Source organism: Periophthalmus magnuspinnatus, chromosome 13 (genome assembly GCF_009829125.3).
Source record: "Periophthalmus magnuspinnatus isolate fPerMag1 chromosome 13, fPerMag1.2.pri, whole genome shotgun sequence".
Taxonomy (NCBI): Eukaryota; Metazoa; Chordata; class Actinopteri; order Gobiiformes; family Gobiidae; genus Periophthalmus; species Periophthalmus magnuspinnatus.
The window spans coordinates 21,049,719-21,067,315 of NC_047138.1; the positions used below are offsets into that span (position 1 = coordinate 21,049,719).

A 17,597-nucleotide genomic window follows, 5' to 3' on the forward strand; every position below is an offset into this window, starting at 1 on the left:
ACATCACCACATCTCATAGGAAAAGTGTCCCATTCTCACGAACCACTGACCTTTCAAAAACCTTTGTTTCAAAAAGTTATCAATTATGTAATGTTAAAGAAAAATCAACTTGCATATATTTAAGTTAGCGTGGAGCTTTTGTGACACATAGTGAAGTGTCCCTCCACATTGTGCCACTCTGCCATCGCCACAATCGCTCCGCAAATGACTGCATTCAGTGCCCATCTTCACAACGCTTGCAAGTTGAGCACTGGTTTTGTCATGGGCACAATACCAAACTTTGAACTGAGTAGGTCAGAGTTCACTTCAACTTATCTAAAGTTCACATATAATGAACATATTTTTAAGATAGTCATTTTTTAAATCTATATAAATGCAAGGGTGATTAAAAAATAGCAACAGAATAAAATTTTATTTTAGATTAAGCTCATTAGTGAGTTTTGAAACTACATACACTTCCACTAGAATCATTTGGATAATTGCCAATCTCTACTAAAAGGCAGCTGTTGGTGGAACAGAGTGCTTTGACCTTGGAGATGTAAACAGATGTAATATTAAAGGATTACTTAAACACTGAATTAAACAAACCACAACTCCGGGGTAACATTCTAACAAGGCTATATCTCACAAGAGTGAATTTAGCATAATATAGGACCTTTTTTATTAAGAAGATATGAAACGGTTATATACAAATATTTAATAAAATATCATATTGTATTTTGTCAATTCATTTAAATGCAAGTTTGTATTTTTACAACATAAAAAGGACAACTTAATTACTTTCCAAAATAGGTATGATGTTAAAATGTTTGTATTTTTTTTTTTTATGAAATGAAAAATACAGTAAATTCAAATTAATGCGGAATTTGAATTGTGATTTTATTGCCAATAAACAGGCAAAAGAAGGTCTCCCTTAAAGTGGAGCTATTTTGCAACTTTTTAGAACTGTTAACCATGTTATAGTTGTTTACCATCTCATTTACTCACTCAAAGTGGTATTTAGAGTGACTCATGCATGTTTGAGTAATCTTTATACTCCAGTATTCAAGATGGCATTGCTTAAACATAATTTCGTTGCTGTTTATCTAATGCCTGTTGGAATCAAATTTAATACTTTTTAATACAAATGCAAGCTCTTCATTTGCACACAGTCCATTCAGTCCCTTTTAATACTTTAAGATAATTTGTTTTCTTTCCATCGATTTTGTATCTTAGAGTGTACAGTGAAGAGGCTACGCTTACGGCTATGTGCTGGTACGAGTTGTTCATCATGGCGATAAGCATGTTGAGCAGAACCACCAGAGAAATGATGTTGTAGGTTCCAAACATGGTGCTACCCACAAACTCAGTGAAAACGTGGTCTGGCTTCACATTGGTCACGTACAGAGAAATCAGGCCGAAGATGGACCAGAATAGTGATTGCAGCGTTTCAAAAAGCCTGTGCAAAAGAAGACATATATCAGCTTATCTATATACAGGGGAAGGGCTGGGTAGAGTAATCCAAAATTGTACTCAAGTAAGAGAAACCTTTCCTCAAAACAACATTACTCGCGGAGTAATCCAGTGGTCTAAGAAATTACTCAAGTAAAAGTAAAAAGTATTTGGATTAATAAATGGTCTTAGCCTGGGTAAATACACCATTCGTTTTTCTCTTTTCCATTTGCAGACCAACTGCAACATGAAATATTATCCCTACAAACCTTAATTTCATTACATGGTGGCATGGTGTAAGTTGGAATTTAAAATATTCTCAGGTTCCATTCAGCCATTCAAATACAAACAAGTACATTAGGCTATGGCTTTGTTGCATTGTGATATGCAGGTACTTGGGTGTTTGAAGTTTTCTGGACAATTTACTAACTAGAGGGTCAGGTTTGATTTTTTTAGTCTTAATAAATGGAGTCTGTGAATTGCCCCTTGTGATAGGATTCAAATAGTGATAGCAATTTTCTTGCCACAAAATATTTAAATATTTAATCTTTTTCTGCATAAAAAACAGCTACAGTAATCCTGTAGTTTATATTTGTACAAATTCAAGGCACGTTTAAAATGTGAACTTTTAACAGAATTTTATTAAAAGATAAATTGGAAATAGAATCAAGAAACAAGAAAAAGTGTTTACATGTAGTTATAAAACATAAGACACATATCAGTTGTGATTTTTTCAAATCTAGTCCCAATTTAGCCTTTAGATTAAAGAGGGGCTAGGCTTGTAGGCTCAGCATTGGACAGAATGTTACCCAAGGATGGTTCAGACAGTTCCCGGGAGAGATCACTTGATTGCTCAAACATGCATAGATGACATATAATAAGGGAACAACGTTATAACATGGTAGGAAATAAATTTTGCTTTAATACTTCCTTTTCAACATATTTTTAGCTTGACACAATATGACTAGTAATAAAGGCATGTACATATTTGTTTTAATTTATTTGCTATGTCAGAAAGTTAAATATTGCAATGCTAAACATAGCTATCGAATATATATTTTTGACTCATTGGGCAGTAATTTCCAAAAGACCAAAAAGCAATTCACAATACCCTTATATCAAGCTTTTTGACAACTGTGTGGTCAAGAATTACACTAAATGCCACCATAGCTTCCTCGTCCTAACAGAAATGACTAGTCTAGATTATACTGACGTGGAAAAGGCGTTGTTCTGCTCCTTGCATCGGATTCCCTTGCAGCCACTCTCGCCTGCACTCTCGTAATAGAAGTAGAGCTGGTTGAGTCCATTGGCAAAGGCGAGGAGCACCAAGCAGTAGATGAAAAGGAACTTGAGGATGTCCAGGAGCATTCGGCCCAATGAGATCTGCAGTGGGCCCAGGTGCGAGTTAGCGGTGAAGAGGGCAATCAGGCGCAGTGAACTAAAGATGTTAGCAATAGCAAACAGCGATTCAGCCACCAGAGTAGGGTGCCACATCTCCCACGAGTGACGAGGTTTTTTACCACTGTACTGAATGAGAGAGGGGAGGGGTTAAGTCAGAGGGTGAAGAAGAAGAAATGCCAAGTGTAAAGTCGTGATGTTGAAAATTATTATTTTTTTAATCTTAGGCAAGGCCTAAGATTTTGTATAGCACAATTTGTACACAAAGTAATTCAAAGTGCTTTACAGAATAAGATGGACATTAAAATCACACAAATAAAAAGATAAATAATCACAAATAATCATCATAAAATTAACATTAAAACAGAAGACTGCAGAATAAAAACCTTTCACTTGTATGCACAGCTAAACAGAACTGTTATGAGCCTGGATTTAAACATTGTCAAAGCAGAGGCCTGTCTCACATCTTCAGGAAGTCTGTTCCAGGTTTTAGCTCCATAAAACTAAAACGCTGATTCCCCATGTTTAGTCCTGACTCTGGGCACCAACAGGAGGCCTGTCCCTAAAGTTCTCAGATTGCAAGATGGTTCAAATGGCACTAACATGTCAGAGATGTACTTTAGTCCTAGGCCATGGAGAGACAAGCAGAGCTCCTTTAAAGTCTATTCTTTGAGCTACAGGAAGCCAGTGCAAAGACCTGAGCACAGGACTTATGTGCTCGTACTTCCTGGTTCTAGTTAGGACCCAAGCAGCAGCATTCTGGATGTACTGCAGCTGTCTTAACGCTTGTTTGGAGAGGACAGTGAGCAGGCCATTACAGTAGTCTGGAGACAAATGCGTGGATAAGTCTAAGTCTGGCTTTGACAGTATACCTTTGATTTTGAAAAGTGTTTTAGGTTTTAAAAAACTGCAGATGTTACTGATTTGATGTGGCTGTTAAAGTTCAAGTCTGAGTCCATTATTTTACCCCTTGATTTCTAGCCTGATTTGAAGATTTTAGAGAGAGAGACTCAAGGTGACACTTTCTCTATGTTTCTGTGGGCCAAAGATGATGACTTCAGTCTTGTCTGAGTTTACCTGGAGAAAGTTGTTTTGCATCCACACTGGATCTGTTGGATGAAGGCAGAATGAATCCACTGGTCCATATTCACCTGCTGCCAGTGAGATATAGATCTGTGTGTCATCTCCATAGTTGTGATATTATTGATTATTATTATATATTATTGCTGCGTATTAACTGGCAGCATGTAGAGACTGAACAACAGGGGTCCCAGAATTGACCCCTAGGGAACCCCAAAGGTCAGGGACATTTTATCTGACACATTTTTCGATTTCAACAAAGTACTCCTCGTTTTCTAGCTAGAACCAGTTTAGAGCCGTAACAGAAATGCCCACCCAGTCCTCTAGTCTCTGTAAGAGGTTTCCATGATCCACAGTGTCAAAGTCAGAACTCAGATCTAACAGAGTCAGGACTGAGACGTTGCCTGCATCAGTGTTCAAGCGGATGTCATTTGTCACCTTGATAAGAGCAGTCTCAGTTCTGTGGTGGGATCTAAAACCTGACTGGAAAACAAAGGAGTTGTTCATTTGGAGAAAGTTAATAAGCTGTTGGTACGTAGCTTTTTCAAGGGCTTTGCCTGGAAACGGCAGAGTAGAGCTTGGTCGGTAATAGTTCAATATCGTGGCATCAAGACTGCTCTTCTTGAGGAGAGGCTTGATAACCGTGGTTTGCAAAGCTCTTGGGAATGTTCTAGATTGACGTGACATGTTAACTATGCAAGTGAGTGGTGACAGCAAACTGTTGAGCACAGATTTTATACATTTAGTGGGTAACACATCGAGGCAGCATGTAGATGATCTCACACTGGTGACAATCTCTTGAACAGTTTTGTTAGTTACAGGTGCAAAGTGAGTCAGCTCCAAGTGTCTAGGTGGTGCTGGGTTGTTATCTGCGTTGTGGAATTGATGGCATTTTTAATGCTCTGAACCTTGTCATTAAAGAATACTGCAAACTCATTGCACTTAGATGTGGAAATGAGTTCCAACAGCAGCAGAGCTGAGGGGTTTGTTAATCTGTTTACTATTGCAAACAGGACACAAGAGTTGTTACTATAACTTCCAATAATGTCAGAAAAATACCTCTCCCTTGTTCTACATAAACTGTGGTTGTACATGTGCATCTTTTCTCTGTAAATCTCATATTGAACCAGGTGCTTTGACTTGCGCCATTCACGTTCGGTCCTCCGGCACTCCCTTTTCTGTGCCCTGACCGAGTTATCGATCCTCCATGGCGCTTTCTGCTTATCTTTAACCATTTTAACCTTCATCGGGCTTTAGGCAGTATAGCTGTATTTTAAGATACCGGGACCTTGATCAGGTCAAGGTGGGAAACACCTCCAAACGTAGTGGAGAATAATCAAGCCAAGATCCAATGGGAACATTAGGAAAAGGGAACATAAAAAACTACAGAAATACCAGGGGCTCAAAGAAGAGCTGGCGAAGGCCTGGAAGGTGAAAATATCAGTGGTACCCATGGTCATCGGAGCATTCGGGGCAGTGACCCCCAAACTGGAGGAGTGGCTACAGCAGGATCCCACGAGAAACATCAGACATCTCAGTCCAGAAAAGTGCAATACTAGGAACAGCAAAGATACTGCGCAGAACCCTCAAGCTTCCAGGTGTCTGGTAGAGGTCCAAGCAAGGAAAGAGGGGATGAGACTACCCTTGGAGGATGGATGGATGGATAGATGCATGCATGCATAAAATGCTGAGAAAATGTATTGAAATTTGTGGTTGCGACTTGACAAAATTTGAAAAAGTTCCAGGGGGATGAAAACTTTTGCGTTACACTGTCACACAAAAGTATTCATCCCCCTGTCATTGTGTTACATTACAGATTTAGCCTGTAACAAGTAGCAAATCATGAATATGCAAAACTCACTGTACAAATTGTTTTCCATCCATCCACTTTCTTCCGCTTGCCCAGAGCCAGGTCGCGGGGGCAGCAGTTGAAGCAGGGACTCCCAGACTTCCCTCACCCCAGACACATCTTCTAGCTCCTCTGGTGGGATCCCAAGGCATTCCCAGGCCAGCTGAGAGAGATAGTCCCTCCAGCGTGTCCAGGGTTTTCCCCGGGGCCTCCTCCTGGTGGGACATGCCCAGAACACCTCCCCAGCCATCCCCAGGAGCCCCAGGAGCTGTCCGGGAGGTATCATGAGCAGATGTCTGAGCAACCTCAGCTGGCTACTCTCCACCTATACGAGCAGCGGCTCTACTCCGAGCTCCCGTATGACAGAGCTCCTCACCCTATCTCTAAGGGAGCACCCAGCCACCCTGCGGAGGAAACCCATTTCGGCCACTTGTATCTGTGATCTTGTCCATTCAGTCATTACCCAGAGCTCATAACCATAGGTGAGGGTAGGAACATTGGTTTTTGACTCAGCTCCTGCATCAATCCACCTGTCAATCACACAATCCATCCTTGACTCCTGAACAAGACTTGAGGCAGAGACTCCCCACCCACCTGGAGAGGAAAAGCCACCTTTTTCCGGTCGAGAACCATGGCCTCGGATTTGGAGGAGCTGATTCTCAACCCAGCCGCTTCACACTCAGCTGTAAACTGCTCTAGTGCCTGCTGCAGGTCCTGTCTTGAAGAAACCATCAGGACAACATCATCCGCAAACAGCAGCAATGAAATCCTGTGGTTCCCGAACAAGAGCCTCTCCAGCCCCTGACTGCATCTAGAAATTCTGTCCATAAATACAATGAACAGAACCGGTGACAAAGGGCAGCCCTGGCGGAGTCCAACATGCACCGGGAACAGGTCTGACTTACTGCTGGCAATGCGAGAACAGCTCCTGCTCTGGTCATACAGGAACCGGACAGCCCGTAGCAAAGAGCCCCGGACCCAAAGTCTCGAAGCACCCGCCAAAGGACACCACGAGGGACATGGATGAATGCTTTCTCCAGACCAGTCCACAAAGGCCCACAGGCAAGGTCACGGTCTCCATCTCAAAACCAACACAAAAAGTTCCGGACACAAGCGACTCAACCTCAAGCTCCCTTCCCTCACCATTTAAAACCATGGCTTTACCAGCAAGCACAAAGCTAAGCCTTACAAACCTCCTACCGATTCCGAGGTTCGACTATCGGACAAGATTATCCTCTCCAGCAACCTGGAATAGACCTTACCGGGAAGGCTGAGGAGTGTGATTCCCCTGTAATTGGAACACACCCTCCGGTCCCCCTTCTTAAACAAAGGGACCACTACCCCGGTCCGCCAGTTCAGGGGTACCATCACAATGTTGCAGAGATGTGTCAGCCAAGACAGCCCCACAACATCCAGAGACTTAAGGTACTCAGGACGGATCCACCCCCAGAGCCTTGCCACCGAGGAGCTTGCCAACCACCTCAGTGACTATAGCCAGGGTGACGAGTCCGCCTCCGGGTCCCCAATCGCTGCCTCCTCCTCAGAAGACGTGATGGTTGGATTGAGGAGATCCTCAATGTATTCTGTCCACCATCCGAAAACATCCCCAGGTGAGGTCAGCAGCTCTGCGCCCGCACTGTAAACACTGGTGTCGGACGGTTTGTTAGAATTTCTTTGAGGTCGTCTGATAGTCCTCCTCCATGGCCTCCCTAAACTCCTCCCAACCCAGAGTTTTTGCCACCGTGACAGCACGTGTCACGGCCAGCCGGTACTCGTCAGCTGCCTCAGGAGTCCCACAAGTCAACAAGGCTTAATAGGACTCCTTCAGCCTGACAGCATCCCTTACTTACAGTGTCCACCTCCGGGTTCCTGGGTTGCCGCCATGACAAGCACCGCAGACCTAATGACCACAGCTACAAGCGGTCGCGCCAACAATAGAGGTGGAGAACATGGCCCACTCGGAATCCATGTCCCCAGCACCTCTGGGAAAACTCTCCCAGAGGCGCAAGTTGAAGACCCCTCTGAGAGAGGGCTCTGTCAGCAAACCCTCACGATACGCTCAGGCATGCCAGGTCTGTCTGACTTCCTCCTCCTCTTCCACCAGTGTATCCAACTCCCCACCAGGTGGTGATTGGTTGACAGCTTTGCCCTCTCTTCACTCAAGTGTCGAAGACACGCAGCCGTGACAACAAAGTCGATCATTGCCCTCCGACCTAGGATGTCTTGGAGCCACGTGCACTGATGGACACCCTTGTGCTCGAACATGTTGTTCATTATGGACAAACTATGGCTAGTACAGAAGTCTAATAATAGAAAACCACTCGGGTTCAGATAAGGGAGGCCGTTCTTCCCGATCACGCCCCTCCAAATGTCATTGTCATTACCCACATGGGCATTGAAGTCCCCCAGGAGAACAATGGAGTCCCCAGTAGGTGCACTGTCTAGTACCCCTCCCAGGGACTCCAAGAAGGCTGGGTACTCTGCACTGCTGTTTTGCCCATAGGCCGCCACAACAGTACGAGACTTGTCCCCGACCCAAAGGCGCAGGGACCCTCTCATTCACCGGGGTGAACTCCAACATGAGGCGACTGAGCTGTGGGGCAATACACAAGCCCACACCAGCTTGCCGCCTCTCCCTGCAGGCAATGCCAGAGAAATGCAGAGTCCACCCCTCTCAAGGAGTTGGGTTCCAGAGCCCAAGGTGTGCCAGTAACTCTCAACCTCCATCCACAATCTCAGCCTCCTTCCACCCCAGTGAGGTGACATTCTGTGTTCCCAGAGCTAGTCTTTGTGTCCAGAGATCCGGTCGCCGAGGCCCCCGCCCTTTCGACTGCCGCCCAGATCTCCTTGCACCAGCCTTCCATGGCCTTCCCGCAGGTGGTGGGTTCACGGGAAGATGGCCCCATGTCATTCCTTTGGGCTGAGCCTGGCCAGACCCCACCCCAGGCCTAGCTCCAAGGGGTGCGCCCCAGTAACGCCAGTTCAGGTGACGTAACTGGCCTTGGTCATTTACTCATCATGAAAGGCTTCTGAACCGCTCTTACTCTGACCCGTCCCCCTGGACATGTTGACCATGGGTGACACTACCAGGGGCCACGAAATTCAGTAAACAGGTTCGACAAGTTATTAATTTATTATTATGGCACAATGTTTGATGCCCCACTTGTCTAGATGATGTACAGTGATTTTCAGCACTGCCGGTGAAGCCCCCTCAGATGAGTTGATTAAAATGCGACGTCAGCAGAAATTGCATTTTGGAATTTTCAATCCCAGATGACTGACTTCCAGTGTGTCAGGGGGCGTGACCATAATAATATTTTTTGTTTGCCATAGAGCCACGAAATTCGGTACACACGTTTGTCAAGTGATGCCATAGTTGACAGCGTGATGCAGTGGGGGGGGTCAAATTTCTACTCAAAGACCAGGAGAAGGAATAAATAAATAAAAATAATAATTTTAGCAAAAACAATGTATGCGATAACATTACAACGACATAAATTTTTTCAAAGCTCTCAACCTTCCCCACGTGGCGTTAATTGCGAATGACGGGCACTCACGCATCCGTCATTCGCCATGGCGTCGGGGTCGCCTATTGACCTCCCATTGACTGCCATTCTTTTTAGCAGTGATAAATATGGCCCATGCCCGTGGCATGGGTGCTTGGATAGTGTTCGATACCAGAAGTGTGTTTGTTGACAAAGGCAGAGTGAAGCGCTCATTACCCCATTGAGTCAATGAGTCTTGAGTCAAACTCCATGCTAACTGCTAACAAGCCACTGTTAGCACAACACTGAGTGTTGTCTTACTTTTACCACGGCCACACTTTCACCAATATAGACATGCTGTTGTATATATTTTCTCCCTTTAAGTATTTCATTTGATTTTTTAAGCATATCTTTTTAACTTTGTGCATGCCCTTATTTGTATTTGTATTTATTCAGTGTGTTTATGTTGCACTTTTTCACCGAAGCAAGTTCCTAGTTTGTGAACTGTGTTCACAGACTATGGCAATAAAAGTCTTCTGATTCTGATGCTCTTCTTAAAGCTCTATTCAGTCGCTAAATTTTTTTGTCAAGTACAATAAGTTACAATGCATGCACAAGCAAACTATCACCAGCACCATTTAGCAACATTAGGATGCTACTTCTCTGAGCAGAACGGTGCGCTCAGAGCGGTGCTCTCAGAGCAATGTTTTTCAGAGTTGAGTTGTGAGCGTCAAATAAGACGTAGTTGCAGTGCTATCGGTTCTGGGTACCAGCAGCCCACTGACCAGTATGAGGACTGGTACCTGGTATAGGGTTGATACCCAATACTAGTATCAGTATCAATGCATTCCTACTTGCATGTTTATAAAATGTCCCATGGGGGGACCCCCTCCCACCTTTGCATAGGCCACGATCTTGAGTGAGATTGTTGCTAGATACAGAGAATTCATGATGAAGTCCATGAGGTTCCACCAGTCGTCCACGTAGTCCTCAAAGCCACTGTCCCACATCTGCTTGATCTCCGTCCAGATGAAGCCTGCACAGATCAGGATAATATCATGATGAATGATAATAGTAACGGCAAAGATAAACCCCACTCAATAAAAATAAGATTTGCTTGCTTCACAACCAAAAAGGAAGTTTTATCCCCCAAGTATCCTGCAGAAATGCAGAGACTATGCTGAAGCCAGACGAGTATGTAAAAAACAAAATATCTAATTTCAAACTCCCTACTAAACTGAGGATATTTTATCGAGATGGGACAGTGCTTTATCAGATGGTGGAGGAGGCGACGGCAGACCAGGGGATTCCCGGTCACGAAGATTACACCTAAGGAGAGCCTGATGGAGTAGCTACTGCGGACAGTGTAGAAAGTGGCGGGGTTGCAGACGCAGCAGGATTCCGAGGAGCATTAGGAAAGAGGCATCCGAGAGAAACTCCAGGCCTTCAGAAGATGTACGTCCTCCGCCTCCAAGGAACAGTGAGATTACACAAGGTTTACAACAAATCATTTGGTAAGCGTTAATAAGCCACTTTCCACTTATCCACTTGTATTTCATCATTTAGTAAGGGAAAAGAGGAGAGACTATTATTGAAGGAATAGACACACTGAACAGTCCAAGGGGCCCTCATCCCCTGCTGGTAGAAGTTATGCACAACAACTTACAGGGTCAGATAGGAAAGACCCCTACCCTGGAGTCACAATTTATTTTATTCGTATTTGTTATTTTCTTTTACTTTGTTCTTTGTTCCATGTTCTTGTTCGTCAAGGGACCACCTACTTTTATGTTTTGATATTTTATACTACATTGATAGGTTAAGCAATGAGTAGCGGATGTATAGAATGTGTTTCATTTAACGTAAATGGGCTGACAAGGAGAATTTTTACTAAAATGAAGAAAGAACAGGCACAGGTGGTGTATTTACAAGTAACTCAAATAATACTGGACATGAGAAACTAAAGAGAAAGGGATTCACAAACATGTTTTCCTCTTCATATAAGTCTGGCCGTAGACGAGGGGTGATGATTCTTATTTCAAAAAAGCTAAACTTAGATAAAGATAAAGAGAGATTTGTCTTAGTATGGGGCAATCCGGTCATATTCATGAATGTTTATGCACCACCTGGGAGCGACTTCAGCTTATTTAAAACAAATATTAATGGTACAGTAACAGTAATGCAAGGGTTTCTAATATGTGGTGGGGACCTAAACATCCATCTACAACCAGAACTGGATAGCTCTAACAGAAAGGTACCTGAATCAAACACCTTATATAAGGTCTCCTCTCTTTTTGAGGAGGTTGGTCTGATTGATATTTGGAGAGACCTTTTTCCCACAAGGCGTGACCACTCTCACTATTCAGCTCCACATTCACTTTATATCAGAATTGATTACTTTGAATTTTGTCTTTATCTTTTCCAAAAGTTACAAACGTGTTAGATGGGAACAATAGAAGTGAGTGATCATGCACCTTTGTATCTGTTGGTCAATTTAAATTTGAGTCCCAAATTCACTGCTTGGAAATTAAATTCATACCTGCTCAAAGATATAAACTTTAAGAAAGAAATGAAAAAGGAAATAAAGGGGTTCTCGATATAAATGATAATGCAGAAGGCTCACCTCCAATACACTGGGACACACCAAAAGCTGTCATAAGAGGTAAAATTATACCAATAACCTCGTTTAAGAAAAAAACAAAACAAAAAAAACAAAAGGATGCAGGACCTGTTTATTACTGCTAAAATGAATGGAAGTCAATGGGCGACCCCGACACCATTGACCCCACGGTGATGTGGGGAAAGTGGAGAGCTTTCGAAAAATCTATGTAATGTCATATTAAGCCCTACAAACCTGAACTCCATCTGTAAATGGATGCACATTAGTCCTGGACACATATGTAATCTGTCCGTCCATGGGAGTGGATCTCTCCTTCACTGTGGTTCTCCTCGAGGTTTCTCTTTTTCCCACTGGGTTTTTTTTTTTGTTTTTCCTTGCCAAGAAGGAGGGTCTAAGGACAGGGGGCGCTCTAGGGCAGTTGTCCATTTGCTTGTTTTCTGTCGATTAATTTGCTTGTTTGTTTCTCTTTAATTTTCTAACTTTTTGTTGGTTAAATCAATTCTCATGTTTAACCCTAAGAGGTGACAGCTGCTGTGATTTTGAGCTTTACAAAAATAATTTGAATAGAATATAGCTGAATATAGATTTTATATATGATTTATATAATATAGATAATATATTTATATAATATAGATTTTACATGGCTAAATTCTGCTCATGCATTGATCATTGCTTTTGCATAATATGCACTGTAGTTATTTTGTGATAGATGATGGTAATGTTTTGATTTGCGGTAACAACATGCTATGTTATCATCTGTAAAGACTGAACTGTGAAAGAAATGCGTTCTTCTGTGTCACAATTGTAATAAGTTTAATTTTTTTTTTTTTCATTGGTTTCATTTTTAAGTTCTCAATTTTAGAACAATACAGTTGTATGGATTAACACTGTAAATGGTCTTTGTCAATGAGTTGAAAAGATAAAATCTTTGAAATGAAACTCATTTCTATTTAATAGAAAATGTACGTAAAACATTTCTGTGAATTACTTAGCTGTAAAATATAGACGTTATGTAAAAACAATGTTTTGGCACATCTTTATATAATGTATAAAGTTTAATTAGAATGACTTTTTTTCTGCACTAGTGCTTTGGATTAATACTGCCTTTGAGGGGAGAAAAGTTTAGAACACCACACACCTTGGATTAATGTGATGTTTTATGACAAAAGACAGATATTGGGGTTTATCATGGTTGGGTCAACATGTTTCATTAGTCCTATTTGGTTTAAAAGTTCATAATATGGTACCTCCAGCAGCATCACCAGGTCTCTTGTAGTGGGCGAGGGCTTTGTACATTATTTTTCTTGTCCATCTCCTCTGGAGTCCAGCAGGCAGCCCAATACAGAGCTGATCCTACTGACCAGTCAAAGTCTCTTCTGTTCCAAGTGAACTTAGTGTATAGCAGACCACAGAATAAAGGTTGGTCATAAAATGTCATGGCAGAGACATGCACAAAGTAGTGCAAAGAGTCAACACGGAAGGTGAAGGCCACCTGGTGTACAGGGTGAGACCAGTCCATCTTTAGCTGAGGTATTGCACGCCACACATTCTTTACACTGCACCTCACTTCCCATGACGTAGCCGCACATGTGGGAGTTTTAAACACTGACACTAAACTTTTGGTTGTGCAGCATTGGTGCTTGATTGATTAATCTGCCAATGGGAATGGAATAATGGTGCATATATTCTGCCTCTTTTTGTCATATAAATACTTGGTTTACATAGTTAAGAAATAAGTGAATACTTCAAGGATAAAGCATCAATGGAGCAAAATGTAACAAAATCAAATAGCCATCAAGTTTACTTAGGTTCAGATTCAGATTTCAACAGTCTGAATCTGAACAATATCTGTATGGGTCTGCACAATATCAACATGGAAGTATTGGGCAAACAGCTTTTTCTGAGGGGGATGCATATATAACATATTGCCCAGCCCTAATGACATTTGGCCACTCATCCAAGCCACTTCATTTCTGGTGAGATTGCTGGTGGACACTGGCTATCTGGAGGGACGACTTGCATATTAACTAGATTTATTATTGTCATTGTTTTTGCCATATTTAAATTAAATAAAGTATTAAATATTGTTTAATACTATTACATGAATGTAAAACACCATGTAAACATACTTTCAGCCTTTTAGGCAGTTTACTTAAATAATCTTGAAAGTTTGCTTAATTTCATAATTGGGTTTAATCATTTGCAGTAAATAATTCTAAAGTTATGACATAATACAGTTATTTATGTTGTGCTTCTGAATAAAAGTAGTAGCATCCAAAATTAACAACAGTCACAGAGCTGACCATTTTCATCCTTAAATTTCACATTAATCTATGAGACTAATATTTTTCTCATGAATGGGAAATTTTGGGATCAGTCCTATTAGGATATCATTGATGCTTTCATGCATCAGAATGGGAACACGGTGCAATAAAAACAACATGGGTCTTATTGACTTATTTGTGATTAGTATGTGGCATCTGTTTCGCATCACTTGATGAATGCGTGTACCGAATTTAGTAGCTCTGTGACAAAGTTAACGTCAGGACATCTCCCATTGATGAAACGTATTTTGACTTTTGCAGGGGGCGCTGTCGTGCCATTTTTTATGACCATTTATGCAACATACAAAAAAAATAAATTTGTTGCCAGACCTGAATTTTGAGTAAATTTGGTGAGTTTCTGAATATGTTAAGGGGGTCAAATTCCTGCTCATAGAGCAGAAGAAATACATAAAAAAAAAAAAAAAAAAAAAAAAAAAAAAAAAAAAAAAAAAAAAAAATCAAAGCCACAAGCGGCATCAAACGGCCCTCGCAGACCGTGCTTCGCACTCAGCCAACCCGGCACTCCCTAAGGGTGGCGCTGATGCACCACTTGCCACTGTTTTATTGCGGCTTTGGGCTGCACTTGTCATCAAACAAAGTCAAAAGACTTTGGAAGCGCTCATGCACAAAATGAAAAAACATGAGTTTTTCTAGGTATCACCATGGCAACTCCGTGCAAAATACAATGTTGGCCCCTGGGACTTTTGTGATGGGAATGACCTGGAGAGTCATTGTACCAAATTTCACATTCCTCAATGAAGCGGATAAGTTGTTATAAGACTTTGAAATGTACAAAAATTTGAAAATTTTCCCATTAGGGTAACATGGGCTTTTTCGAGCATCGCCATGGCAACCCAGTGAAAGTTATGACATGGGTCTGATTAACTTTTTTGATTAGGATGACATGAAATGTCATGGAGTCAAATTTGACATTCTATGAATCTAATATTTTTTCGTAACATTTGGGAAAACTAAATTTTCAGGCCCTCCATACAAATTTATTGGTTATTCTGTAGGGGGTGCTATCACAGCAAATTTGTTTCTTTCACTAACAGTAGAATTAGGCATGAAGGTTTTAAAAGTGATTCGAATTTGAGCCCAATCTATCTTTGTGTGCAAAAACAGGAGCAAATTTTGACTTTTGAAATTTTTTAAAATTCCGATGGAATTTTGCGGCTTCGCCACATGCAAACCAAGACAGGGCATCATCATAAATTGGATAAGTTATGATGCCCCACTTGTCTAGATGATGGTCAAAATGAGGGTCAAATTCCTGCTCAAAGAGCAGAATACATGAAAAAAAAATAAAAAAAAATTAAAACTGCAAGCAGTAATAAAGGCCCTGGCCACCCCTTGAGACCGCGGGGTACATACCACCGCGAAGATCCTGCTTTTCGACCCCACTTTACATTGCCTCTTCCCCCAAAATCAGTGTCTAAATAATACTACTCCATTCATTCTAAGGTGAGCATTTATGACATTTTCACGCATGCACGGTTGGAAATAGAGATGTGTCTTCATTGACGTTTTTGTTCAGTATGAGACAAATTATTTTCATTGCAGTATTTCAATGACAAATGTCGGACATTGCCATGGCAACACCTTGTCAAATAGAGGTTTAGATGTTCTCATCTAAACTTTTCTGTTCAGTATGGCAATAGGGACGTCCATGCCACAGTAATTTTTTTGAGTCCCATTCAATAGTTCAAGGGGGTGCTGGGGAGCAATGTAATGTCTGACCTATGTAAATTGTATATATCATTGCATTCAGATTAACATTTTGAACAAAATGTATATTAATGCCGGGAAAAAAGACACTGCATGTCTGAGTTACACGCAATATTAAAATAAAGCTTTTTTATTTGCAGGCTGGCCACACCCATATTTCATAATTTTGAAAATATTAAAACAACTGCTTATAATACCAAATCGGACTAGTTCATTTTCTCCAATTTGCAAGTTTCTTGAATGAAAATTTACAGTGTAAAAAATTCAAATTTTGAAAAAATTGGGTTCCACCCACAATGGCCGACTTCCTGAATGGTTTAAGATGGGGACATAATATAATTTTTTACTTGTCTTGACATGTTCTATGTTTGTATCAAATTTCATTTGTCTACGATAAAAAAGATCTCTCATTGCCATGATGTATTTTGAATTTTGAGGTGGCACTATTGAGTCGTTTTGAAAGAGTAATTTTTTTGAACATCAAAATAATTAATTTTTCACCAAACTTGAATTTTGGGTGTAATAAATTTGACTTTAACTTTGAGGGGATGAAAAGTGCCCTCAAAGTGGCGCGTATAATAATGGATTTTTTTTTCCCACCCATTATTTTTCTCCTAAACCATAACAGCTACAATCATGTGACTTTCGCACATTGTGCCCCATCACAAATAAGGCCCCTGTGAACTTTTTCATAAGTCCACGACAAATAGATTGTCTTCTAAAAATTTTTGAAAATTAAATTTGAAGAGGGCGCTAGAGAACCATTTTGAGAGAGAGTGCCTTGATTTGCATATCATTGTGTTTAGCTCACAAATGTGCATAAACGCTGTATTAGCGTTTTCCCAACAAAAAAAATGTGTGAAAGACAAATATTTTATTGAAATATTCAAAAAATTGCGATTGTAGAAAATTCACCCTGACCACACCCAAAGTCATATTCAAAATGTAATTGATAATCTTTAATCACACATGAGTTTAGTTAGATCTGGCCAAATTTGAAGTGTTTGTGATGAAAACTGTGCGAGAAAATGTCCCGAATGCGAGGGTGTGCACTTTTGTCATTCCCGGGTTTGATCCAATATGGCCGACTGACACCACTCACTGGCATGTCGGGGCGTGTTTACTTCTTAATTTTTGCAATTTTCCATGTTCCGGACACAGTTTTAATGACTCCCTTGCCAGGACGTTGTCCCAGGCTTGGGCCTAATAATTAAAACTGCAAGCAGTGATAAAGGCCCTCACCACCCCTTGCGACCGTGGGGTACACGCCACCGCGGACATCCTGCCTTTCATTCCTGCTTACATCGCCCCTCCCCCCAAAATCAGCGACTTAGTAATACTACCCCATTCATTCCAATGAGACCATTTATGACATTGTCACGCCTGCACGGTTGGAAATAGAGATATGTCTTCTTTGGCTTTTTTGTTCAGTATGAAGATTTCAAGGGGGCGCTGTGGAGCAATGTAATATTTGACATATGTAAATTGCATATCTATGCACTCAAAATAAGATTTTTTACAAAACATATTAATGCTGGAAAATAGGACACTGCATGTTTGAGTTACGGGCCATTAAATACTTCAAAAAACGTCTTTTTTCTTTGCAGGCTGGCCACACCCACATTTTATAACTTTAAAAAATCCAAGAGAATAGCCTATAATCCCACATGAGTCTAGTTAATTGT

General features: G+C 41.3%; 1 protein-coding gene across 1 annotated transcript in view; it reads right to left on the reverse strand.

Moving 5' to 3' along the window:
- Positions 1 to 306: 306 nt before the first annotated feature.
- LOC117379832 (short transient receptor potential channel 4-like) overlaps positions 307 to 17,597 on the reverse strand; it is a 66,255-nt gene continuing 48,964 nt past the window's right edge. Inside the window, exons 5-8 of the mRNA XM_055225816.1 lie at positions 10,140 to 10,279; positions 2,645 to 2,958; positions 1,243 to 1,438; positions 307 to 315 (exon numbers count right to left, since the gene is read on the reverse strand). Coding sequence (XP_055081791.1) covers positions 307 to 315; positions 1,243 to 1,438; positions 2,645 to 2,958; positions 10,140 to 10,279 — 659 coding nt within the window. The remainder of the gene's footprint in view (positions 316 to 1,242; positions 1,439 to 2,644; positions 2,959 to 10,139; positions 10,280 to 17,597) is intronic.